Source organism: Dromiciops gliroides, chromosome 2, assembly GCF_019393635.1.
Source record: "Dromiciops gliroides isolate mDroGli1 chromosome 2, mDroGli1.pri, whole genome shotgun sequence".
In the NCBI taxonomy this organism is placed as follows: domain Eukaryota; kingdom Metazoa; phylum Chordata; class Mammalia; order Microbiotheria; family Microbiotheriidae; genus Dromiciops; species Dromiciops gliroides.
In genome coordinates this window covers 649,597,023-649,617,208 of record NC_057862.1, presented here as the reverse complement: position 1 = coordinate 649,617,208, position 20,186 = coordinate 649,597,023, and the positions used below count along the sequence as shown (strand labels likewise).

Sequence of the window (20,186 nt, the reverse complement as noted above, 5' to 3'; positions counted from 1 at the left end):
GAGGGAAGGTATAAAAAAAGAAAGAAAAAGCAGCAACGAAACTTTAAATGTAAGACATCCCTGACCTGTACCATATTTCTTTTTTTTTGTTTTTTTTGCTTTTTTGTTGTTTTTTTGTGAAGCAAAGTGACTTGCCCAGGGTCACACAGCTGAGGCTGGATTTGAACTCAGGTCCTCCTGAATCCAGGGCCCATGCTTTATCCACTGCGCCTCCTAGCTGCCCCCTGTACTGTATTTCCCAGCGTACAGAACTTAAGGGAGAAAGAAGGAAGGTTTTACCAACTTCATAATCCTGCCCTAGGCCTGTCACCAAGAACCGCAGCCCCCAAATAGAACAGTGTGGCAGAGAAAAGATGCAGAAGTAAAAGAACCAGGCAGCAGCAGGGAAAGAAAACAATTTATTGGGTTATTCTCTCCCTCTACATCTTCCCCCCCACCCCATTCCTCCCTCCTACGGCCCTAGAGAGGACACAGCTGAGAACAGATACAAGCAGATACCACAAGGAGGGGGCAGAGGGGATCTCCTAAGAATACGGAGATTTACTAGACTGAAAAGTAAACAGACAACAAGCCTGAGGGGATTTCGTGGTTTCTAGGAGTTTTTTTCATCATGCATATTGCTGAGAGAGGGATATGGAGCCTCATTTCCTATCTATTGGTCTGACAGCCCAAAGGGTCTAGGGAGTTGGAGGGGGTGGGAAGGGGGTTCTGCATGGATGAGGCCGCATGATGGAGCTGCACCTCTGGGTGAGGCGATAGCTTTGTCCCATTATATTCCACCCCACCTCACCTACAACTGGACAGGCCCTTGGGCCCAAGTTAATAGTGACAAGGGTCCTGATCTTGGTGGCCCCAGCCAAGAGAGAAAGTGGGTGACTGGATGGGGAAGAGCCAGTAGAGTCAGTTGTTGTTGTTGTTGTTGTTGTTTGTCCTTCATTCTCAATGAGGACCATGACATTGAGGAGATGATGTCATAACTTGCAAGTGAAATTGGATTTAAGTGAGGGAGGGCTGTGCAAGGTCACCAGCCTCACTCTCTCCTCTGGAGCCATTTGCGTCCACAGTAGGGAAGTTAATGAGAGAGTAAAGGTAGGCCCTGGAGTGATTTGCCCCCACGTGACCATTTTCACCTTAAGACCCTTGGGGTTTGGAAAGAAGCCACAGCTGGAGAAACAATTACAAGGGCAGAAAGCTTAAGGAAAGGAGAAAGAGCAGAAAACAGAGCCAGAATTAGGGAGTTGAGGCCACTGGGCTTTGCCCCAGGGTAGAAAATTTAGAAGGTGCCAACTGTGCCATTAGAGCGTAAACTTCCTCCCTATCCCCACCCCCATACCACCAGCACTAACCCAGAGTACCCTTCTTGTCCAGACTCCCCACCCCTAGCAGACAGGGGCTTTGCAAAGTGGAGAAGGGGCTGATGGAAAGAGCTGGAGGAAATTCTCCCCTGACTGGTCCATCCCTAGCAATGGTGTCCTCATCCCACGGAGTTCTTCCTCTCCCCAGCAGCCATAACCCAGGTGAGCATCCCCCTATTCCTCTCTGTGCCATCCATCCCAGGTGTAAAAAAAAATGCTAAATACAGATCTGAGAGAGAGAGAGAGAGGGAAGCTACCTGGGCATCCGAGAGTCCTGTCTTCTTGGAATGGAGGGAAGAGAAGATAAATTCCAAAGTCTTTCCCTATGCCCACCCTCCCTGGAAATTCTTTGGGGATAGGTGCAAGAAGGTAACTATCCACCAGGCCTGCAAATTAATTTCTCCCACTCTCCCTCCATTTCTGAGATCACTGAAGAGGGATGGGAAGAGCAAATCAGGTGAGCTAAGCTAAAGGAGACCAAGCAGGTCAGTCTGACCCAGAAGCTGTGAAGAGGGCGCTGGGTAAACACTGGGATTTGGTATCCACTCTCTCACCATGACCACAAAGGAAGTGGATTCAAAATATGAACCTGGGGCTAGGAGGTAGGAAAGGGGTGCTCCCTCAGACTATTCTGAAGGGAAGAGAGGCTCATTCTGACTGCTCTTTAAGGATCCAAAACCCCCTCTCCTCCCCACTCAGTATCTACTCCCACACTCCGTGCTTTTCTAAAGCAGAGGAGAAGGGATGCCAAGCATTTATTGCCTGGACGTTGGCTCTCACTGGGGCTGGATCAGAAGGAGCCAGGATTCTCCCATCCCTTGTTATCCTTTCGTCACACACAGGCCATGGTCCCTGGTCCAGACCTCTCTAGGATGAGTCACCATGGAAACACAAGATGTAGGGTGAGAGGAAGAGAAAGGGGGGAAGTCTACTGTGAGCACTGGGGGAAGGGGAGGACAATCTGAGAGGCCCTGGGAGGTAAAAAAACAGAGACAGAGGAGACAGATACCTTCTCCCTCTCTCACCTCCCTGACCCATTTTGTCCCCCTCCTTATCTCCAGACTCAGCATTGGAAGGGAAAGTGAAGGGTAGTGACTGGCTGGAGGCTGATGGCACCTCTTCACTGTGGAGGGCCAGGGCTGGCATCAGGGGAGTCCATATTGGGGCACCGAGGAGGAAGTTCCTTGTGGCTGTAGTATTCGACCACCTGCTTGGGCACCTCAGCCAGGACACACTTGGCCAGAGCTGTCGCAGAAGCCTGGGGAGGAAAAGGGAAAGAGAAGCATTTGATGCTTATGACAAAAATGCCCTCTTCAAGAACTGATAAATTGTGAACTCATGAGTAGATACCTAATCCAGGAACCAAAATGCTTCTGCATGAAAATGAAAATCTTCTGGATTTGTAAATACTTAACAAAAGAAATCAGGGACTTCTCAGAGCTGGTTCCCTTCATTTCTCTGTGCCTCATTTCTTCATCAGTGAAATGGGGATGATACTACTCGCCCTACTACCTACCTCAGGGCACTGTTGTGAGGATCAAGTGAGTTAATGTATAGGAAAGCACTTTGGAAAGTATATAGTATCGGGGCAGCTAGATGGTGCAGTGGATAGAGCACCAGCCCTGGAGTCAGGAGTACCTGAGTTCAAATCCGGCCTCAGACATTTAACACTTACTAGCTGTGTGACCCTGGGCAAGTCACTTAACCCCAATTGCCTCACTAAAAAAAAAAAAAAGTATATAGTATCATAAAAATGTAAGACATACAATCCCTGGGTACTAGAGATCTCTGAGGTCCATGAAGTCATATTGACTTATAACAGCATCCTCTGTGCACGTTAGTATCTAAATCTTCTTGGGTGGGATTTGAGATAGATCCACGGTAAACCAGCTTTCCTCTATAGATAGAAGTATCATGATATAGCTCCAGCACATTTACTTAGATCCCATGTACCCCACTCCAATGCCACCTGCCAACGTCCCCTCCCTCTCCACCCCCAGTAAGATCCAGTACTCATTATCCTGAAACAAACTGATTCTCCCCCCAAAGCACTCACTCACATTCTTGAATTCTCGGAAGGGGACAAACTGTACAATGTCTCGGAGGACAGGCTCTCCCTTGGGGGAACGCAGGACTCCATCATCCCCATCCAGAATCTGCATGTCTGTGAAGTCAGCATTGCCCACACCTACTATGATGATGGACATGGGCAGGTAGGAGGCACGTACAATGGCCTCCCTTGTGTCTGCCATGTCAGTCACCACACCATCGGTCAGGATCAGGAGAATGTAGTATTGCTGTGTAGAGAGAAAAGAGGCAGGACGCTGGAGAAAAGCCTGCTACCCTCCCGTGCCACCTCGCTTGGGATTAAAGGGAAAGATCCCGTAGGGAAGGGCAAGTCTATATTCTATAGGAAGGAAAAGTCTACAATCCACTGCTTTCCCTTCCTATGACCTCTAGGAAGAATCTCCAAAGCAGAGACCTTTGTCTTCTGTTCCTTCCAAAGCTTTTCCCTCTGTACTTCCCCACTCCCACCGCCCAATTGTGTCCTCATGTACCCTTTTGCCCCAAAGTGAACCAACTCATTGGAGTTGGCTGTTGGACCCCACATGCCCCAAGGTGCTTTTCCCCAAATGGAAACATTGGCCAAACTAAGAATCTCCCTTCACCCATGTATCTCCAGCTTGTCATTCCTTATTCTTCTATCTCAGAAGGATCTAAAAATGGAGAGAACCAATGGTCCTCCTAGCCTGGCATTTTGGTTCTGACAAGGAGACTAAGGGATATGTTATATGGGAAGGCAACAAGGCAGAGACTGTCCTGAGAACTTGGTCTTCAAAGAAAAAGCAAAAACAGTCCCTGTCCTCAAGGTGGGGACAAAAACACATGCTATGTAAAAAGTGTTATTATTGATAGTTCTCCAGGATTGAACCCAACCTATCTCTACTTGATTAACACTTGGCTTATACTTTCATAGTCTATCTTGACTAAAACTTTTTTGAATGTCTATTTTCAGCCTGTATCATCTCTGGAAAAAGGTCCCATAAATGTATTATCTTCTTTATAAAGTAGCATAATGATCCTTTTGTGGGGGAGGGGGAAGCATCTTAAATGCTCATATTTTCTAGCTTTGAAAGGACCCCCTTATCCTAATATGCAGGAGTTTGATGAGCAAGTCTGTTTCCCCATCCAAACCTTTCTGTGAGTTAGGAATTTTGATCCCAGAGTTCATCTACTCTCAGTCCTTCCACCTTCTGTACTAGGCTCAGGTGAAGTCCACAAAAGCCCAAAATATGGGCTCTCCTTTTCCTGTCTCCCCTAGACCCCTTTGAGCATCTCATTATGATCCTAATCATCACCACTCCTACAGGCCTGCTTGGAAAGTGGTATATCCCAGAATTCTCTTTTATTCATTGCCCCTTTATACAGGTGATAAATGGGGCTGGCCCTCATCTGGATGGTGGTATATTATCTTCAACTCGGACAAACCCGATTTCAGAGAAAAGAATCAACATATTCGCCTCAGCCCCATTTTCATTTATATATATAGCTTATGATATTCCATAATCCTCTACCTCTCTAAGAAACACAATTTTTCCCTGGGAGATTTTTTTAGTGCATCTTACTGATACTTTTTTCCATAAATAACAGTTGCTTCAACCCCTCCAAACTGAAATGTGCCTGGTGACGAAGAAAAACAAATAAACAAAAATATTCAACATAGTGACATCTGGCAATCTACACACTATTCTATCCTGGTAGTCCCCTGCCTCTCTGCCGTGATGAAGGAAACATGTTTCCTTGCCTGTTCTCCCTGGGAAATTTGGTTCATAAGCTTTGTGTCACATCCTGAATCCACAGTTTTCCCTGCTCCCTCTTGGATCACTAATTTGGAGAGAGTGGCTAGGACTTCTCTCTTCCCAGGAAAATTTTCAGATTCTAACCTCCACAGACTTGGGAAGTCTGACTATTCTTCCACCATTCTATCATCTTTTAAATAGAAACAGCTGATGAGCTCCAAGTAAGGAGAAGGGGTAGGTCGGGAAGTTAATGCCTATAATAAGCGACATGTCCTTCACTGATAGGGCTTCCTGATTTCAATTACACAGTTTGCTTCCTCTATATGTACACAGCAGTTAGCTAGGGGTAGCTAAGTAGTATAGTGGATAGTGCTGGGCCTAGAGTCAGGAAGACTCATTTTTATGAGTTCAAATCTGGCCTCAGACCCTTATTGACTCAGTTACCCTGGTCAAGTCACTTCACTTTTTTTTTTTTTGGCAAGGCAATGAGGGGTTAAGTGACTTGCCCAGGGTCACACAGCTAGTAAGTGTCAAGTGTCTGAGGACAGATTTGAACTCAGGTACTACTGAATCCACAACCGGTGCTTTATCCACTGCACCACCTAGCTGCCCCCATGTCACTTCACTTCTGTTTGCCTTTTTCCTCATCTACAAAATGCATCTACCTCAAAGGGCTATTGCAAGGGTCAACTTAGATAATAATTATAAAGCACTTAGCACAGTTCCTGGAATATAAGTAAGTGCTTTATAAATGTTGGCTATTTTATTTATTGTTCCCCCCATTAGCTCCTTGTGTACAGGGATGCTGTATCTCCAGCTCTTAGCAAGTTCCTGGCACACAGTAAGTGCTTAATTAATGTGCTTTACTGATTGATTGAGTACTTAACCAAGTCCTCTGTCAACACCCTGGAATCCAGCAGATGGTTGAGAGGAAAGCCTTTTAAATCAAAATACCTAACTATCTCTCTCAATCTCCAAGGAAGGTATTAGTCAGAAAAATGGGAAGCTTTAGGAAAAAAGGTCAGCCTTTGCCACTTTCCATCAGTCTGAGAGCATTGAACAGGAAATAGGGAGGTGGGAGTCAAGGAACCTGGCTGATTTTCCAATATTTCTTACATCAGCTCCTCCCCTTGGAATTTCATTATTTTGCTCCTAACTAAGCCTGAGAACATCAGGTCAGGAGCATTTTCAAGGAAAGGACCAAAATGCAAACCCCGGGGTGAGTTTCAGATTCTCTATTCCAAGACTGGTCACCAATGGTGCAGACCCTCCAGATGAGACCCTCCAAATCTTTCTTGCTAAAGAAGGCTCTACTACTCCTTTCTGGACAAGGGTGTCAATGAGGTTGGCAAGTCAATCCCTGATGCTGCACGTGAATCGCACAGATGCTTGCCAACCCCTGGGTAATTCCTGACCTTTCCTCTCCCCCCCCCCCTCCCCGGCCCCCATCACGTCTCACCAGCTGCTGTCTGTTGACTTGCCAGGAGTGATGTATGAACAGAAGAGGTTCCTAGTGGCAATTAGCAGTTGCTCAAATGTCGCTAAAGGACAGCCTAGAGACTGGGGAGCAGGCAGCAGGAAGCCCTCTGCACAAAGCCAGTGGGGGTGGGGAAGACTCTAAGTGCCTGCCCAAGGCTCTGGCTTACCACCAGCCTAGGTTCTGCCTTGGCCTTGACAGGTAAAGTTGGCCAAAGGGAGGATGCTCAGAGGAGGACAGAAGCATCCCATTGGCCATCCCGCTGTAGGCTAGGAGCAGGTAGGGGAAGACCTTCCCATAGAAGATGCTAATGACTTTCCTTCCCCAGCTTCCCCAGCCTAGGTTCAAACAGTTTGCATTTCCACGAGATAATGAATATAAAGTACTTTGTCACCTGATTCTAATTTCAAAGTATAAAAGCTAAGTGTAAGCCACCACAAAGAAAGCCCTCTTGTCCAGTTACTGCAACAGCCTTCTGACTGGCCTCTGCCTCAAAGTTCTCCCCACTCCAATCCATGCTCCGCTCAGCTGCCAAGGTGATTTCTAAAGCCTTTGCTTGACCATGATGACATCCCCCTACTCAATAAACCAAAGTGGCTCCCTATTATTCCCAGGATCAAACACAAAGCCTGATATTCAAAGTCTTCACAACCTAGCCCCTTCTGACCTTTTCAGTCTTCTTCAATCAATCAATACACATTTATTCTTCTACTTTACTCCCTTCCATACACTTGACACTCCAGAAACACGGACCTAGTTGTTATGCCTTGAAAATGACACGGCTGGGGTCAGCTAGGTGGCACAGTGGATAAAACACCAGTCCTGGATTCAGGAGGACCTGAGTTCAAATCCAGCCTCAGACACTTAACACTTATTAGCTGTGTGACCCTGGGCAAATCACTTAACCCTCATTGCCCCTCCAAAGGAAAAAAAAAGAAAAGAAAAGAAAATGACATGGCCAACTCCCATCTCCTTGCCTTTGTACTATCTGTCCCTGACATGTGAAATTTTCTCCTTTCTCACTTCCGCCTCCTAGTTTCTCAGGCTACCTCCAAGACTCAGCTCAAAATATCTCACCTTACAATATGTTTTGCATGATTGAACATGGATAACCTATAGCAAATTGCTTACTGTCTCAGGGAGGCTGGAGGTGAGGGTGGGAGAGAGAGAATTTGGAACTCAAATTTTTTTTTAAATGAATGTTAAAAATTGTCTTTAGGGGTGGCTAGGTGGCGCAGTGGATAGAGCACCGGCCCTGGAGTCAGGAGTACCTGGGTTCAAATCTGGCTTCAGACACTTAACACTTACTAGCTGTGTGACCCTGGGCAAGTCACTTAACCCCAATTGCCTCACTTAAAAAAAATTGTCTTTACATGTAATTGGGGAAAAATTAAATGTTATTAAATATATATCTCACCTTATGCAGAAGATTTTTCCCCTGTCTCCCAGCTTCTAGTGTCTTCCCTCCAGAGCTTACCTTTCATCTCTTCTGTCTCTATCTTGTACATATCTAGTTATTTACATAGTCTCTCCCATTAGACTGTGAGCCCCTTTAGAATAAGAACCCTGTTTCTGCCTTTCTTTGTATTCCTAGCTCTTAGCACATTATCTAAGGAGTAGGAGCTGTTAATAAGTGCTTGGGTAACTGCTTCTCACAACTAACTTCTGAGGGAGTTAAGACAGTTTGTAACTCCAACTTACAAATGAGAAAACTGAGGCTCAGATAACAACTTAACCAAGTCATACAACCAACAAGCTAGCAAAGAAGCAAAGCTAGCACGTGAATCCCAGCCTTTTGACTGCAAGACCAGTGATTTGTTTATCACACTTCAGATACTCTGATATGGCCTCACAACCCTCAAATATTCTAGGACCAGGACACTTGCTTGGTGTGAGAAAATGGGTAGTCTCCTCTCAATGTGGATATAACAGTCAGTCATACTCCTCCTGACCTGTTTGTAGGACAAAGGTCTCAGATCCCCTCCTCCCCCTCTGGCTAACAAAATCACATGGTTCGAGGAACCCTGGTCTCAATAAATTCTGCTCCTGAGTTGTGCCCATATAAGGAAGAGGGATGGGAATACTGCATTCCGATTAGCTAGTTTTTGTGTGTAGATTATAACCCTTGAGTAATAGGACCAATGATGAAAAAGGGGAGGGTCCATTTGCATTAGGGACTAGGGTATAAAACAGGGCCTGCAAGCCCCCTTTCTTTGCACCCACTAACTACACACTAGGGCACCTCCTTCTCATGAGAAGGAAATAAAAGAGCCTTTGTCACATGGCTGCTGAGTTCCTGAGAATTATTGAGAAGAGGATTGTTTTCCCTCACACTTGGGTTTCTAATAGCAAGTTCAGCAAAACCTATATCCCTTATCTCTCCCTTGGCCCTCAACATTGATGGTTGTTGCTGAAGTTATCCCAGTCAATAACCGTGCTTGCTTTCTGAGGTAGCCAGCCCTTGGAACTTCAGAATCTCAAGAACCCCTTCCACAGCATGATCATTTTTGCCATTATCTTTATATCCCCAATGTCTAGCATAATGGCATGCACATTATAGAGGCTTAATAACTGTTGGTTGAAATGAATTGGTCATCGAACCTTTGACTATAGACGGCCAGCAAAGGAGAACTCACTATCTCTCCAATACTGTCCATTCCACATCAGGACAGCTCTCAGTGTCTGGAATTTTTTCCTTATGTCAAGCCTAAGTGTCTACATGCCACTTCCAACCATCACTCATACTGGGACATCGCTGCCCACTGGAACCAAGCAAAACAAAAATTAGTCCTTCTTCCATGTAGAGCCCTTCGAATACTTGAAGATGGCTGTCGTGTCATTTCTGTGTCTTCTCTGTGGTCAGTATTTCCACTGTCTTTGGCTCTGTAGGGGAATCACACTAATCCCTTATCAAATCCAACTGTACCCTAACTAACTATTATTACATGGGTAGAAAAGGAGCAGGTGACAGAGAATCTGTTCTTTCACAGAAATTCAGAATTAGAGTAATAGCAAACATTTATAAAGTTTGCAAAGCACTTTACAAATCTTATCTCATTTGACCTTCACAAAAACTATTATTATCCCCATTTTTATAGATAAGGAAACTGAGGCAGACAGTGGTTAAGAGACTTTTTCAGAGTCACACAGCTACTAAGTATATGAGGCCCAATTTGAACTCAGGTCTTCCTGACTCCAGATGCAGGGCTCTATGTACTGTACTACCTAGCTGTCTCTAATTAGAAGAGGCATCAGAGGGTTTTTGGTGTGTTGTGGGGGTTTTTTTGTTGTTGGTGGGTTGCTGTTTTTTGGCAGGGCAATGAGAGTTAAGTGACTTGCCCAGGGTCACACAGCTAGTAAGTGTCAAGTGTCTGAGGTCGGATTTGAATTCAGGTCCTCCTGAATCCAGGGCCAGTGCTTTATTCACTGTTCTACTTAGCTGCCCCCCATCAGAGGTTTTTGAGTCTAACCTCTAACTAAAAGAGGCAGCAGGGCAAAGTAGATACCAACACTGGACTTGGAGTGAAAAAGATCCATGTTCAAATTCTGGCTCAGAAACTCACTAGCTGTGTGACCCTGGGTAGATCCCTTAACCTCTCTGTGCTTCTGTGTCAAGGTTGGACTCACTGATCTACTAAGGTTCCTTCCATCTCTAAGTCTATGCCCCTTTAAGCTGGAATTTCTCTCATCCCCATCGCCTGTCTCTGAGCCCCATAGGGGAAACGTCTCCCATCAAATAGGGAAGGTGCTATGGAATGACTTTATAGCTAAAATGACCTGGGTTCCAGTCCCATCTTTGACACATGCTATGTAACCACAGACAGGTCCTTTAACCTCTCTGAGCCTCAGTCTCCTCATTTGTAAAAGGAGAATACCTGTCACATCTATTTCTTTAGGTTATTCTGAGACTGAAGTAAAATAACATACAGAAAGTGTTTCATAAACTTTAAAGGCCAATATAAATGTCAGTTATCATTATTGTGCCTCCAAATAAATCCAGGCAGGAAATTGCCAACAATAGGCAGAAGCTTCACACCCTGCCAGTGCTGTTGGTCCTCCCTCTAGACCAATTTTATTCAGTTGCCTGAAATCACAAGAATTTGCCAAACCCCAAGGGCAGAACTGCTCCTATTCTCCATCCTAAGAGACAGCTTCAGGGCTGCCTTCTATTTCCTTTTCAGTCAACCATATTTTAATAATATATAATAAGAGGATAATATAATTCAGATTCAACTACATGATATTATCATTTTGCTGTTTTAATCACAATTCACATGCGTCTGATACTTTAAGGTTAATAAAGGACTGGCATAGTGAGTAGCCTTCTGGGAAAGCCTTGGCCAGCCAAGGAATTTTGTTTGGAGAACAGTCCAACAAACTATCTTACATGAGTATAATAGAATTGTCACGGTGCAGTAAGAAATGATGAATATGGGAAATGCAGAAAAGCATGGGGAGATTTATATGAATGGATGCAGAATGAAATCAGCAAAACCGAAAAGACAAGATGCATAGTGACTACAATAATTTAAATGAAAACATCAAAGTGTATAATTGAACAATTGATGATAGAGCCAGGGAACATAACGAAACAAGCCTCCCTCCATTAAGCAGAGAAGAGACTTTGAAGTTAGAGGGCTGGATACAGTGTCAGACAAGTAATGGTGTGGGATGTTTTGTTTAATTGTTTTTCTTTGTTACATGAAAGGGTTCAATTTGGAGGGAAAGGGAAGGGAAAGGAAAAAGGGAAGAAGGAAGAAAAGGGCCAATATTTTCAGAAACAACTATGATGTAGAAACCAAAGACATCCATAAAACATTTTTAAAGGAAAAAATGTCCCCGCCCCTCTTGAAATCAGCCAGATACTGCCCTATGGTTTCCCTTCTCTTGTACCACCAGGTACATTCTGGGTACATACAGAGGCCTCCCCAGTTCTCTCCTCAGCTGCTGCCATCCTGGCCACCTTGGCGATGATGGGCGCCACATTGGTGGGGCCATAAAGTTGGATCTTGGGTAGACAGTTCTGGTATGACTCCACCACTCCCTGGATTCCTGTTTGGGGAGGGGATGGGGTAGAGGGGAAAAAGCATCTATGCCTATGTGGCACTGTTCATCCTGCTTCCCACCTCCCATAACCCATACCACAGTAACTTGCTAATGCCACCTTCAGGAAGCATTCCTCCCTAACCTATACTCAAATACCCAAATGCAACAAAAGGCACATAATCTTCATCAGAGCTCAGACCACTGCAATTGCTGGAAAGTAAATATGATTGGTACCCCCAGAAACTAGGAAAGGTAGCTTCTCCTAGGTCCTTGGAAGCAGCTTAGCACAGTGGGATAAAATCTACATTTGGAATCTGAGGACCAGATTCATAGCCAGTATGGCCTGGGGCAAATCACTTAACCTCTCTGGGTCTCAGTTTCCTCACCTATAAAATGAAAGGACTGAACTAAATGACCTCTAAGATTCCTTCTACCTCCAAATTTATGATACAGTGACACTGCAGAGCAGTAGGGGCATTGGGAATAAACAACCTCTGATGGACCCAGCCTCTCTGAGGTGAGAGATGGAGCCCAGGCAGCCCAAGGCAATGTCCTAGTAAAAGCAATGTCTGGTCCTCTCCCCCCCAAGGACCCTGCCTCTTACCTTCACACTCATCATCATCTGGGTTGAAATTAATGGCAAAGTCATGGGAGACCTGAAAGGAAAAGCAAGAATGGGAGTGACTTGCCAATTAAATCTATTTTTCTAATAGGGGATGGGATTAAAGTATGTGCCACTTCATTTCCTTTCATCCCTGCTTCGCCTGCATAGTCATCCCACCCCTCACTACTCTGAGAAAGAATGCCCTTGCTCAGGAGGTTGGAAGACATCTAGTAAAGTCCCCTTAGAATCATGGGTATTTATGGATTTGCCAGAGAGTTGCCCACCTCACCTTGGAATGGTATTGAAACCATACCCTTGGTCTCTTTCTTTCTTTCTTTTTTGTGGGGCAATGAGGGTTAAGTGACTTGCCCAGGGTCACACAGCTAGTAAGTATCAAGTGTCCAGGGCCAGATTTGAACTCAGGTCCTCTGAATGCAGGGCCGGTGCTTTATCCACTGCGCCACCTAGCTGCCCCACCCTTGGTCTCAATAACATGCATGATGCTTGACACGTGGTTTCAGTCATGTCTGACTCTTTGTGACCCCATTTGGGGTCTTCTTAGAAGAGATACCAGAGTGGTTTGCCATTTCCTTCTCCAGCTCATTTTACAGATGAAGAAACTGAGGCAAACAGAGTTAAGTGACTTGCTCAGGATCACACAGCTAATAAATGTATACCACCCAACTACCTATCCTTAATAAATGCTGACTGAATGAATAGAATGAATAGATAAATATGGAATAGATGTTGAATGAATACTATTCTAACCATTAGATCAAGGGTTCTCAACCTACAGTCTGGGAACTTGGTTTGGGGGGATTTGGGCTTTTTAAAAACTGTTTTGATAACTGAATTCCAATAAAATTTTATTTCACACCTTTAAAAATGTTATTCTGAGAAGGGGTCCATAGGCTTCACTAGACTGTCGCAGAATACAAGGGGTTAAGAACCCTTGCATGAGATAAACCCTAGTCTAATGCTCTAAAACCAAGATCAGGGATCACAGCTTTATAGAGATGTGTTCAGAAGCTCTGACCTCATACTTGGGAGGAATCCGGGCACCAAATCCCAAAGCAGAAAATTTCTTGTCACTGGAAAAGAGTAAATGTCAGGTCCAACACTCCCATTCCACTTTTATGACTCCCATGCTCCCATCCTGCCTTGCTGACCCACATGCTCCCTTACCATCTTGCTGATACCCATGCTCCCATATTGCCTTATTGACTCCCCCTCCCACAGAGTCCCCAAGAGATAGGGACAAACAGTGAAGAGCCAGGACAGAGAGAAAGAGAGATGAGATGAACCAAGATGGGGCTAGGGGAAGACTGGTACAAAAGTAATAGTGAGGGTGAACATCTCACCTGTCATAGTCCTGGCAGATTTCTCCCACAGCAATGAGTGCCTTTAGATATTCATTGGGCTGGTAAGGGTTGATATAATGGAGAGAGCAACTGTTGCGGGGGTCTCCATTGGAAGCTGTGAAGTCAATGGCCACCTGGGGAGCAGGGAAGGAACACTGAGTCAGGATATCCCTGAATGATAATAAAAACCACCTGGCAAATCCACCATGAAAGGATTCATCCACTTTTTTTTTTTTTGGCAAGGCAGTGAGGGTTAAGTGACTTGCCCAAGGTCACACAGCTACTAAGTGTCAAGTGTCTAAGGCCAGATTTGAGCTCAGGTCCTCCTGAATCCAGGGCCAGTACTTTATCCACTGTGCCACCTAGCTGCCCGATTCATCCTCTTCTAAGAGCTTTCCTACCCATTATCTCCTCTGGTCCTCACAACAGTCTTGAGGGACAAGTATTATCCTATTATTATAATTTGACAGATAAGGGTGCTAAACTCAGAGCTGTGAAACAAATTGTCTGAGATCACACAATTCACTAATGACACAGCTTCGACGAGATTCTGGGGTCACAGTGAAGCAGGCAAGGGTTGGGTCAGGTTGCTCATGGCAGACGATGTTAGCTCTACAGCTCAATGGGCAGACCTGGGATGGTTGCTTTGCCTCTCCCGATTCACAGCGTGCCAGACTACTTTAGGGATCAGGGAGTTGGATCTGGAGAGTGGCTCAAAGGAACCCCTGGAATGAAGAGAAGAAGGTGGGGACTGCACTCCCTGCCAGATGCAAAATCACTTAAGGATGGGTAGAAGGTTGGGGATGTTCAGACTCAGAGGGAAGACAGAGGTTGTTTTCAAATTATGAGGCGGGGTACAGCTAGGTGGCAGGATTCAAATCCTGCCTCAGACACTTGATACTTACTAGCTTTGTGACCTTGGGCAAATCATGTAACCCTCATTGCCCCACCAAGAAAAAAACAATTCCCTCACATGATCTCAAAGACTCCTTCCCATGCTCAAATAATGAGAGGGTGGCAGGTAGGTGGTACAGTGGGCAAAGGGCTGAGCCTGGAGTCAGGAAGTTGTTGATCAATATTACAATAGAAATACAGATGTATACACATACACATAAACACAGATATACACATTTGCACATATATATTGTTGTATGTGTATATGTATACATGTTGTTCAGTCATTTCAATCATGTCCACCTATCTGTGACCCCGTTTGGGGGTTTTTTGGCAAAGTTGCTAGAGTGGTTTACCATTTCCTTCTCCAGCTCATTTTACAGATGAAGAAACTGAGACAAAAAGGGTTAAGTGACTTGCCCAGGATCACACAGCTAGTAAATATCTGAGTCCAGATTTGAACTTAAGAAGGTAAATCCTCCTGATTCAGGCCTGACACTCTATCCACTGCACCACCTAGCCGTCCCCAGAGTTAGGAAGACCTGAATTCAAATCTAGCCTCAGACACTTCCTAGCTGCATGACCCTAAGCAAGTCATTTAACCTTGGTTTGCCTCAGTTTCCTTAACTATAAAATGGGGATAATAATAGGAATTACCTCATAGAATTGGTATGAAGATCAAATGAATATTTGTAAAGCACTTAGCACCGTGCCTGGCACATAGTGGTTACTTAATAATTATTTATTTCCTTCCTCCAGATGAAAAGGAGATAAGATTCACTTTGCCATTAGAGGATGGAACTAGAAGCAAGAGGAGGAAATTGCAGAGGCAGATTTAAGTTGGAAGTAATTCAAGATTTCCTAAGGATTAAAACTATTGAAAAGGAGAATAGGTCCTTTTTTTTTCTTTTTTTGCCCGATTTGAACTCAGGTCTTCCTGAATCCAGGGCCAGTGCTTTATCCACTGTACCACCTAACTGCCCCTGCAGAATAGGTTCTTTCAGGAGATAGTGGGTTCCTCCTCCTGCACATCTTGGAGCAGAGGCCTGATGACTACCCTTAGGGGAATGTGGTAGATAAAGGGAATGCTCTTTGAACTCGGGTTGTGCTCTATGACCTTTCCAACTGCAGGATTCTTTGATCCATCCTTGAGGCTCAGATACAATCAGCACAGGAATTATTCTTCCCCCACATGCTACTGCCATCAAAGCAACCTGAAGGGGGTGAGAAGGGGGTAGGCTGACAGGCAAGAGGCTGCCATCAGAATGCACACTGGCCCTTGGAGAGTGTTTTTCCCCCTCTAGGATACCTTTAGTACATCTAGGTAGCTTGGTAGATTGAGCATTAGACTTGGAAAGAGGAAAAAGGCCTTGAGTTCAAATCTTGCCTCAGACACTTATTGACTATGTGAGCAGGGCAAGTTATTTCATTCCCATTAGCCTCAGTTTCCTCAGCTGTAAAATGGGGTAATAATCCACACATGGCATAATAATAAGTAAAGAGCTATTGTCAGACGGGATTTGAACTGTGGTCTCCCAAACTTGGAGCCAAGCGTACTATTCACTTTATCATGCTGCCTCAAGAAGGCAATTAACCAATACTAATAGTTGCCTCTATTATTCCAGGTAATGATGTGAAACTAGCTGCGGATAATCCAGTCTATCATTTTTGAACCCCACCCCCCCAGCTCAGTCTATGACTTGCCTTTCACCACACACTGATCTCCACATGATGTTTTGCTTGGGCTAATGTTAAAATCAGTTTACATTCCCTGAGTACCCACCCTCTGGGCAGAGGAGAGAAGAAGCCCGTGAATCTGCTGGGTGATGAAATTATCCTGGCCAGAGGTCATGTTTATTCCCCAAATGCAGAGCCGGGTAATAGTTAATTTAGCCTGGCTCAGAGGTTCTCACTGCCCCTGCTGACCACCAAGGTCCTGCCCAGGAAGTGACTGCCTCCCCCGGCCCAGGCCCGAGATTCCCTTTCAAGCTGTCTCCAGCACAGCATAGTGGGCGGCTCTGTTCTTGGCAGTGTTCCCAGCATCACCGAGGAGGTGACAGAGAAAGTGTTACTTACAGTGAAGTGAATCTGGCATCCACCCATAATGTAATCCAGGAAGGAGTAGACCCTGTGGATCTTCCAAACAAAAAGCATTAATGGGGCTCATTGATGGCTCCACTGGTCACTCCCCTTTGCACTAGCCTCCCAACCACCAGGCCTGGGACTCCACAGACCAGTGAGGGGACCTCCCGAGACACAGGGGTGAGGGGAACTATCCGGAAGGGAAGGGAGAGCATGGGTCAGAAATAAAAAGCAAAATGTTTTAAGCTGGCAAACAACTGGAGAAGGGGGCAAAATGTGTCCTCTTCTATTTGCCCTCACCTACCTATCAAGCAATCTAAACACCTGTCCATCTGCAGCCTCTACTCCCATATTCATTATAAATCTATAATTCTCTCTCCTGCATGATGTTCACCATCACCACTCCATGATCCACAAATAAGCCAGAGAGAAGAGCCAAGAGATTCAATGAGTCTAACACTGGGAAGACTCTCTGACATTCCATCTGCCCTAGCCCATTTCAGCAAAATTCAGGGTGAACCTGAGATCTGAGGATGGAGTAGGACATGCCTTTCTCTTCTCCCTTAAGCCTACCAAGACTCAAGAATAGGGAAAGAGGTAACCTGAGGGTAATTATCAGTTTTTCCACCCTATTCGGTGTTGAGCAGCTGATCCATATAAAAGAGAAGGTCACATATGGGGTGCCTCAGTTCCTGACCTTAAAAAAGCACAATTGTTAAAACAATTCTGAAGCACCCCCTCATACCTATCAGATTGGCTAACATGACAGAAAAGGAAAATTATATGCTGGAGGGGATTTTTGAAAACAGGGATAGTAATGCACTATTGGTGGAGTTGTGAGTTGGCCCAAGAATTCTGGAGAACAATTTGGAACTATGTCGAAAGGGCTATAAAACTGTGCATACCCTTTGACCCAACAATACCACTACCAAATCTGTATCCCAAAGAGATCAAAGGAAAAGGAAAAGGACTTATATATACAAAAATATTTATAGCAGCTTTTTTTTGTGGTGGCAAAGAATTGAAAATTGAGGGGATGCCATCCATTGGGGAATGGGTGAACAAAATATACATGATCATGATAGAATATTATTGTGCTGTAAGAAATGACGAGCAGGATAGTTTTAGAAAACTCTGAGAAGACCTATATGAATTGATACAGAGCAAAGTGAGTAGAATCAGATCATTGCACATAGTAACAGCAACATTGTAATGATCAACTGTGAAAGATTTAGCTACTCTGATCCATACAATGATTCGAGACAAATCCAAAGTATTCCTGATGTGCAATGCTATCCATCTCCAGAAAGAGAACTGATGAACTCTGAGTACAAATTAAAGCGTAATTTTTTCACTTTCTTAATTTTTCCTGCTTTTTTGTGACATGAATATTATAGAAATATGTTTTGCAAAACTTTGCATGTATAATTGATATTATATTGCTTACCTTTTAAGTGGGTGGGGGAGTAAATGGAGGTAGGGAGAGAATTTGGAACTCAATTTTCAAATAAATAAACAAACAAATAATAAATGGATGCATTAAAAAATAAATAAATACCTTTTTTAAAAAGAAAGGCAGAATTATAAACTCCTCCTAGCCTCACCTTCAGGTCTGACAGGATGACCACCCCTGAGTTCTTATAATTCCGTTTCTTAGTTTTGTACTTGGGGTTCACACAGTCCCATTGAACCTAAGGGAAGAGAACACAGGACAAAGACCTGGTGTCTATAAAACAGACCACACAAATATTCACCTGTGTGATAGATCTAGATTACCACAGGACAACACAATCATACACTTTCTGATTCACACATAGCTTGCAGTATTAAGGGTGCAGAATGCTATAGGCATTTTAGGTGAGAAACCAGTTCAGGTGGTTCGTTTTCTATCTTAGAATAGAAGTTCCTTGAGGGCAGAGAAGGTTTCATTTTTGTCTTTGTCTCCCCAGAGCCTGGCACATAGTAGGTGCTTAATAAATGCTTATTGAATGGATGAAAGGGCATAAGGAGGATGAATCTGTTTCTGCAGTATGCAAATATGCATGTGTCTCATTATACACAATATGACCTGAAAAAAGGTTGAAATCAAATTATTATAGGATAAATCACTCACATGTTCAGAAAAGTGAGTGTTATAAAAAACAACTCCCTTGTAAAAATTAAGGGTAATTTTGTAAAGTAAATATAGCCCCCTTATTTTTTTTGTATGTAAACCTGGTTTTTCACTTTCACTGGATTTATATAAAGTGGAAGCAACCTGTATTTAACTACCCCCATGCAGAGAATCTGAGCTTTCACTAACAAATACAGTGTATCCCTTGCACACAGTGTATCTATCCCGTGCATATGGCTTTCCTGGACTCTCTAAGATAAGATACACTTTCCCAGAGGGATAGCGCCCATGCATCTTGGAAGCTTTGCAATGGCCACCCACATATACCCAGAGTCCTAATTCTCATGTAAACCTCCTCCTTTAGATAACAGTACATTGAACTCTAATGTAGTCTGGTACCGAAAAAAACCTCAGCATAGTCTTGGATTTCTTTAGACCCCACCATCACCAATACCTCCCCCTTCCAGGGTCTCTCTTTTAGGTAAAGGATTAGCAAAGATAGAGACATCAAAACACCAGGGAAAAAACCCATGTCTTATAACCCCAACTGAGCTAGATGATGAGCTGGGAATAAGCATCCCACCTATTCTATCCACTATGCTATTATTTTTATAAACTAATTTAGGCTAGGAAAACACCTGGAGATGGGGTGGGGGGGCGGGTTGGAACATTCTACTTTTCCAATTGCCCATATCCTTCTTGTTATTTGTTTTGTTTTTGGTTGTTTTGTTTTGTTTTGTTTTGTTTTTTGTGGGGCAATGAGGGTTAAGTGACTTGCCCAGAGTCACACAGCTAGTAAGCGGCAAGTGTCTGAGGTGGGATTTGAATTCAGGTCCTCCTGGATCCAGGGCCAGTGCTTTATCCACTGTGCCACCCAGCTGCCCCCTGCCCATAGCCTTCTTTTAGTCATTCCTCAGTTATGTCTGATTCTTCATGACCCCTTTTGGGGATCCATCCATTAATCCACCATCAGCCCAAACACACTCCCTGGCTCCCAACCTCATTACAAGCCCGCACTTATAGTCTTCCCTTTTCTCTCAGCCATGGTCACTACTATTCTCACTCCCTGAGTATAAATTGATCAAGAGGAGGAATGAAGGATCCGGGGATATAGCAAAACACTTACTGCTTCACTCTGTCCCCAAGTACTCCAAGTTTGGGGGGAGGGGAGAACATCCTATTCCCCCATTTTCCTGGCATTACATATGTGGAGAAGAGCAAAGGGAAGAGGGGCTGGCCCTATTCCATCTGGTTCATCCCTGCTGCCAGTCGTCCCTCCCTCTGGCTACACTCAGCTCCTAACCACAGACCCCTATGCCCTAGGTCCACACCATCCCATGTACCTTGTCCTCCTCGAGCGCCTTCTGCATTTCCTCAAAAGTGGTGGAGAACTCACCGATGAAGTCATGTTTCCCTCTAGAATCATAGTCCCAAACCAGACACTGCCTCAAAAC

At 44.4% G+C, this 20,186-nt stretch overlaps 1 protein-coding gene across 1 annotated transcript in view; it reads right to left on the bottom strand.

The window, feature by feature from the left end:
- Positions 1-409: 409 nt before the first annotated feature.
- Positions 410-20,186, bottom strand: part of CPNE7 (copine 7) — a 41,239-nt gene continuing 21,462 nt past the window's right edge. Inside the window, exons 7-15 of the mRNA XM_043987469.1 lie at positions 20,076-20,174; positions 18,224-18,310; positions 16,614-16,673; positions 13,644-13,777; positions 13,319-13,373; positions 12,283-12,334; positions 11,551-11,684; positions 3,416-3,652; positions 410-2,613 (exon numbers count right to left, since the gene is read on the bottom strand). Of these exons, the coding sequence (XP_043843404.1) occupies positions 2,476-2,613; positions 3,416-3,652; positions 11,551-11,684; positions 12,283-12,334; positions 13,319-13,373; positions 13,644-13,777; positions 16,614-16,673; positions 18,224-18,310; positions 20,076-20,174 (996 nt within the window). The 3' untranslated portion in view covers positions 410-2,475. The remainder of the gene's footprint in view (positions 2,614-3,415; positions 3,653-11,550; positions 11,685-12,282; positions 12,335-13,318; positions 13,374-13,643; positions 13,778-16,613; positions 16,674-18,223; positions 18,311-20,075; positions 20,175-20,186) is intronic.